The following is a 6,541-nucleotide window of genomic DNA, read 5'->3' on the forward strand; positions in this document are numbered from 1 at the left end:
TTGTTTATGAAGTGAGAAAGAGAGTATCTGGCTAAAGAACTGTTGGATCACTAAAGACAACCTGCAGGACTGGGGAAGGACCACCAGGGTCACCAAGCCCGATCCCTTGAAGATTGGAGTCTTCATCACCATGTCACCTCCAAGCCAACCTTCAAAAAGCTCAATGCATCAAAAAAAAAAAAAAGAAGAAAAAAGGTGTCCCTCCTCCCAAGCAGAGGTTCAATTTGCAATCTCTCCAAAATACTTGTTGCCAACACACCAAATATTTACACTTACACCAGTATGAATTGCAACATATGCATAACAAGGAATGTTAGGTTTCCTAAATTCATCAACTTAAAAAAAAAAATTAAAATTAAAATCTTCACTTCCCCCCCTCCTCCTCATCATTTACAGGTCTATGCCCTTGGGATTACGGTTCACTTCTCTCTCAGCCTCACTGGCTTGAGAGAGACTAAATGAAATCCTGACATACAGCAGCAACTGGAGTTAAAACAGAAATTATTTGGGCATATTGTTGTGGGAAAGCAGCAGGGAACCACATCCCCGACCATCACGGTGCCTGTCGAGATGATAACGAGCGTGCTGCGCTCCATTTTTGTGTCTGAAGAATTAAAATCACAACTGTTGTAACATCTCTCCCTCGAGGGGAACAGTACTGTGAAAAAAACATCAGTCAGAGCCAAAACTACTCTTAAAATCTGGTCATTTGAAAGAAAAGTAAGCACACAGCACCTTCGAGATGGTGGTATTGGGGATATCGGACTCTGACGGGGCCAAGCCATCCTCAGGCTGATGGGATTTATCCTCAGGTAGAGACTGTTTGAGTTGGAATGCCCAAAATTTAACTCCTTATTTGTTCATCTTCTGAAATCGTTGCACTAATTAAATAATGAGCTAGTATCAAAAAAAAAAAAAAAAAAAAGTGCTAAATCACAATTGAATATACTTTACAAAAAAAAAAAAAAAAAACCACCCAAAAAACAACAAACCAACCAAACCCCAACCCTTCAGGGCATAACTGCATTTAAAAAGGAGACGACAGGTGCACCAGAGGCTGGAGAAGGGAGTCGTCTCCAGGAATTCAGTGCGTAAATGGGAAGAAATTGTGTCCTTGCCATAGAAATGTCAAGTATTGCGATGCACCAGTTCTCTGTAGGGGAAGCAAGCTTTGTACCATGGGTAACGCTTGGCCACAACCACTTCTGGGGTGAAAGATCCTTTGCAGACTCTTATTTCCATTTGCTAGAAAAGCGTGGAGTAGTTTTGAAAACAAAAGGTGTAGACTTACCCTGCAAGGCTTCTCACGCTGGAGGAAGTTATTTCCAAGAATTTGGTGTTTTCTACTGTTCACCCAGAATTGAAGCAAATTTAAGTACCGTTAGAGATGCACACACCACTCCCACTGCTAAGACTTTCTATTGTACTCCTTGCCGGACTGCGTGGATTCTCAGTAAATAAGGATAAATATATATATATATTTTTTTTTTTCCCCTCACCAAAAACCTGCAGTGCTACATTGAAACCGTGAATTGGATTTGCTCTGTATCATTTCACACGTTTTTAAAAAAAAAAAAAAAGAAGAAAATGGGTCGAAAGATCTCAAACTAGAAAAGGTGACATCGCTCTCGACCTCAAAAGTCTCAACTTTCCTTTGCTAGGAACGGAGCGAGCCGCTCTCCTCAGCTGGTGGCTGGGATCCCTCCTTTCCCCCCTCTGCTTTGGGAGCCCTCACTGAGCACCCACTCCGAGGCAGACACCAGGGTCAGATGGAGATGATCTTCGTGTCAGCAGGTCACTCTGCTTCTTAGGTCTCTGCCCCGTTACTACATTTCCGTGGTAGGAGACAGCTGCCCGGAGATCAGCTTTTCAGAGGCAAACAGAAAGGAAGATAATGGAATGAATGATTTCCGAGTCATACAGAAAACACCTGCTGGGAAAGACGAGGCGTACGGCCAGGAGATGAGACACAACCGTGAGGGTTATGGACGCACAGCAGAAGCTTTGTAGTTTAGTCAGGGCTGCTTGTGATGCCAGCTGGGTTTGGACGGTCACCCTTAGGAAGGCACGTGCTCTAGTGACCTGGTTTGAGGAGGTGCTGAGGAACCCGTCCGTCCCAGCTGAAAGCAGGAGGAGATGTGAGAGCTCAGACATCCTCAACTCAGGCAAATGTGTGGGGAGCTGCACGGTAAATGCTTACACACAGCAACTGCACTACCACCGCTATCACCAATGCAGTTTCTTTTTGAAGGATATAGAAACCCTCAGGGCACTCTGACAGCTTGGAAAGATGCTGGGCAAACCCAAACCCAACCTCTCGGAGCACCTCAGACACGGCAACGTTCTGTTCTCCACAACGCTTTGGCTGGCAGGACAGCACTGCAGCGCTTCCCACAACTGCGGTGCAACCTCTGCTTCGGGGTCTTCAGGCAGAGGAGCTCTGTGCTAAGGGTCTCCATGGCATATGAAATACTTGTACTAGACTGAGCTTTTTTTTTGCTTCAAGACAATCTTTTGAGTCCTCTCACTTGGGTTCTTACTAGCCTGGCCATTATTTTGAAGTCAGTTTGCTGCTTAGTGCTGTTAAGCCACAAAAGACTCAGGAGATCAAACTCATTCCTGAGAAAGAGCTAAATAAAGATTTTGAAACATCACATTTCACCGCAAGTCTGAGGAAAGAGCAGCTTTGAGACAACAGCTCTAAAGCCCCAGCAGAACTCAGGCAAGCTCGCTCTAGCCCCTAAATACCAGGTGGATAAATAACCCAGGGCTGCTGCTCTGACTGCTCCCTGCTGATGCCAACTGGTGATCGTGAAGGGAGATTTGGGGTAAATTCTAAAAGCTATTTTGGAAACAGAGCTTTACTGGAGATGCAAGTGCCCTCTCTTCCTCATTTATGTCCAAGATGTCCACCAGACACCTCATGCAGGTCCACCTTTCCTCACAGCTCTCCGACACAGACCCACCATCCCCATCGTCTCTCCAAAACTGGGCTGCGAGGGGATTTTGCCAAGATCTAAAACCCAGGGTGGTGAGTTCAGACACTCACATCACACTGCACATCAGTGAGCTTTGCACAGCCCCACAGCCCCTCTCCTGCTCCCCCATCTGCTCAGCTCTCTCCCTGGGAAAGGTGCAGCAGCCGCTGCCTGCCAGGAGCTGGTCGGGGTCCAGGACGCAGCTTTGCGATGAGGTGAGTGGAACTTCATCTGTCAGGAGAGGGGGTTTGCTGCCACGGTGTGGAAGTCGCGGCGCCTTCACTAAAGGGTCTTAAAACTGCTCAGCAAATGGAGTGAGTCCCTCACCCTGGAGAGGTAGGTAAGTGTGTCCTTGTCCTGTACATGGGGAAACTGAGGCAAAGAGAGGGAGCAAGTCAGGGAGAAGCAGTCCTGGGGCAGGAGTCCTGCCTCCCAGCGCTGTTATTCATCAGATCATCCTCCTCCTCAGTTTCATCTCAGTGAGGTTTGCAAATGCAAGTGAAGGAACCAAGGGTAGGACCATGGACGAGGTCATGAACCACTGTATGGCATTCCCAGACCTGTCCCGGCTCTGCTCCAACCTGTGCCAAGTGCCCTGCGGTCTCATGCAAACAATTCCCAGTCATAGTCGGGAATTAAAAGCTGCTTCTACTGAGATACACAGAAATGGGGATGTTTTCCCAGAGGAAAAACACGTGCACTTGAGAAACAGCCAGAAAAGGCAAAGGTGCCCATGGACACAGGGCCACCTCTGAGTGAAATCCACCCTCTCAAGGACAGAAGGTGACAGATGTTTCAAGATCCCTATAGCCCTCAGCGTGCAATGGTCTGTAGACTAAAAACAAGCTTTGGGATGGGCAGCAGACTGATTTCAATCACACTTCTCCCTTCAGCAAAAAAAACAGTACAACTGCTGGAACCCTGCTGACCACAGCAGAGCTCCGTCTGCTTTACCAGACCTCTGACAGCGCAGCATCCAGCCTCTCTCCAACACCTTTCCTTCCCACCACGGGGCTAAAAACATGTGCCTTTAAAGCTTAACCTCTCTGCCAAGTGAGGACTACGCCCAGAGCTCACGAGAAGTTTGGTGAGTGGAAATGCAAGACTACAAGGGGAAAAATAAATCCTACAAGGGACTGAAACACAACTAAAAACTGCACCTCATCTCCGAGAGGGGACAGAGCTCACGCTGGGAACGGTCACACCCAGCCCAAACCAGTGCTCCCATCAGAGCAGGCGTTTCTGCTCCAGGCTTTGAGGGGAGAGATAGTGGGCAGGGATCCCCGTGAGGAAATCTAGTGAACGTGTGTTATTTGCAGACAGCATCACAGTGGTTAGTGTCGATTCGAATGGCAGGTAAGAAGAGGGGCGAGTTCACTGGAACAGTACGCAGCCGTGGCTCAGTCGGGAAGAAGAGGATCTAGGAGGAGGGAGCGTGTGCACCGCAGAGACAAGAGGTCTCCATCAGTCCAAGGATAAGAAGGTGAAATAGAAAAAAAAACAACAAGAAAACAAAACAAAAAAAAAAGGCCTGGGGAATGTCACGTTGCCCCAGGGATTCACAGTGCCAGAGCGAGGGGAAGAGACGTGAAAACGGCAGGCGACTGGATCCACGTCTCCAACTCCCCCAGCCTGCATCCCTCTGCACCTCCCACCTCACGGGTGTCTAACAGCGCGTGACCCTTGTTTCCGAGTAAGGAGAATTCACAGTGTTCAGCAGTGATCAGGTACAAAAGCCAGTTTAAGTTTACAGTCTCCTAAGCGCTGCTGCCTTTGACGTGGCGCCTACGCGGGGCTCAGTGCGAGCAGCTGGAGGAAGAGGGAGTTTAGAACAGCAGACAGATCAGATCGCAAAGGCACGGTTAGACTGGGCGGGTGGACACGGGGTGTGTTTGCTTTAGAAGATAGTGGTCTCATACTTAGTGCTGAGGGTCCGCTTGGAGTCCTGTTTGGGGTCCACGACCCAGGAAACGCTGGCATGAGACTGGGAGTCTTGGTCCACTTCAGGGGTCTCCAGCTAGAAAATAAGGAGAGAAAGGGCACGTTAGGTCACTTGTGCTTCTGGGACAGGACGAGCTGGGATTCAAAGCACAGAGGCTGCTGCTCTGCCTAATGCCCATCCCAAAACGCGCATGTCTGCGGGGAAGCAGCTCTCACTAGGGAGGGCATTTGAGTCCTTCACAGCTAAAACATGTCTAAGCCACATCAGCCTCAACCCGGCACCCTGAGATGACTTCTTGAGTTAGGCCTGCAAGGCCCTGTTACTGTTAGTGACAACTTCACTGCATCTCACAAACAAGCAGGAAAAAATCAGCGCTATAGAGATGGCACTATTAAAAACCAAACCAAAACAAAAACCAAACGAGGCAGAGGGAGAGAGAGGGAGACAGCTCTTGGCAAGTGAGCTTCCACGTGATTTACTCTCCTGACCAAGCAAGGCTCTTTCATCTTGTCCTCCTAAATCAGGATCCTACAGGAAGGTTAACAACACCAGAAAGAGCAACGCAGTTAGTTGAGAGCTGCCACTCTCCATCAACGAGGGTGGATATGAGATGTTTGTCCTTGGGTTTCATCTGAGCCCCATGACACAGCCCTGGAACGGGTGGGGAGGGAAGAGAGCGGCGAGGCAGGACACGGGATCACAGCAGGGGACGCGGGAAGCGGGGGCAGCGGGGGCAGTTTGTAATGGGAGATGGCAGGAAGAAGGGTAAAGACCTTGGCTCCAGGACTAACAGACTGCAGCGGCAGGTAGAAGGGGCGGTGTGTTGTACAGGTGTGACAGTAACAACAGCGAGTGTCAGGAGGGAGCGGCACCTGAGCGGGGGGAGCAAGCAGAACACAGACAAAAGGAGACATTAAAGGAAGGCAATGGCTTGTGCAGCAGTCCCTGCTCCTCAGCAGCTCCAGTCTTGGCTGGTTTTGGCTACAGGGGCACTCCTGTGCTGCAGACCACAGGTTACCTACTGATTGTACTACAGCTCTGCAGGGTTTGCATGTGGAAGCTGTGCTGGACACAGCAGGGCACTTACCCCCATCCCACCTGGGCTATTTCCACCTCTGCTCACCCTCATCCTACCAGGAGAAGCCCTAACACAGCAGCAGGACTGCCAGCAGAGCCACGGACACTGCAGTGTCAGCAGTGCCTGAAGCTACAGGTACCATGTTGGCATCTGTGCTCCCTTCATCCCAAAGCAGGAGGTTTAAGCGTGTGGTGCCCAAGAGAAATCCCAGCTCAGACCATGCAGATCACACCCGGCAGCCGCCCCCCGTGTGCACGTACTGCAGATTTCCTCATCCCGGCTCGCGGTTTAGGCACCGGTTTGGAAGATTTTGTTTCAATCGTTTCTCCTGCTGCAGCACCCAGAGGCTTCGCTCGCTGGGCTTGGAGAGCCAGTTGGTAGGCGACCTCAAACGCCTGCCCCAATGCCCCAATGTGAGGATGATCTCATACGTCAGGTTCTTTGGAGAGACCACAGAAAACACAAAGCCGTTAGGTACGTACGAGCTACCTCACCCTGCACAGAGTCCCTGCAGCTTTGTGAGGGTGGTGAGACCCTAGCCCA

The 6,541-nt window shown here is 49.9% G+C and overlaps 1 protein-coding gene across 1 annotated transcript in view; it reads right to left on the reverse strand.

Moving 5' to 3' along the window:
• Positions 1–4,875: 4,875 nt before the first annotated feature.
• LOC104525900 (ankyrin repeat and SAM domain-containing protein 1A-like) overlaps positions 4,876–6,541 on the reverse strand; it is a 25,571-nt gene continuing 23,905 nt past the window's right edge. The window contains 3 exon segments of the mRNA XM_029085255.1: positions 4,876–4,979; positions 6,255–6,402; positions 6,405–6,437. Of these exon segments, the coding sequence (XP_028941088.1) occupies positions 4,876–4,979; positions 6,255–6,402; positions 6,405–6,437 (285 nt within the window).

This window comes from Antrostomus carolinensis, unplaced genomic scaffold (assembly GCF_000700745.2).
Source record: "Antrostomus carolinensis isolate BGI_N321 unplaced genomic scaffold, ASM70074v2 scaffold6680, whole genome shotgun sequence".
Lineage (NCBI taxonomy): Eukaryota > Metazoa > Chordata > Aves > Caprimulgiformes > Caprimulgidae > Antrostomus > Antrostomus carolinensis.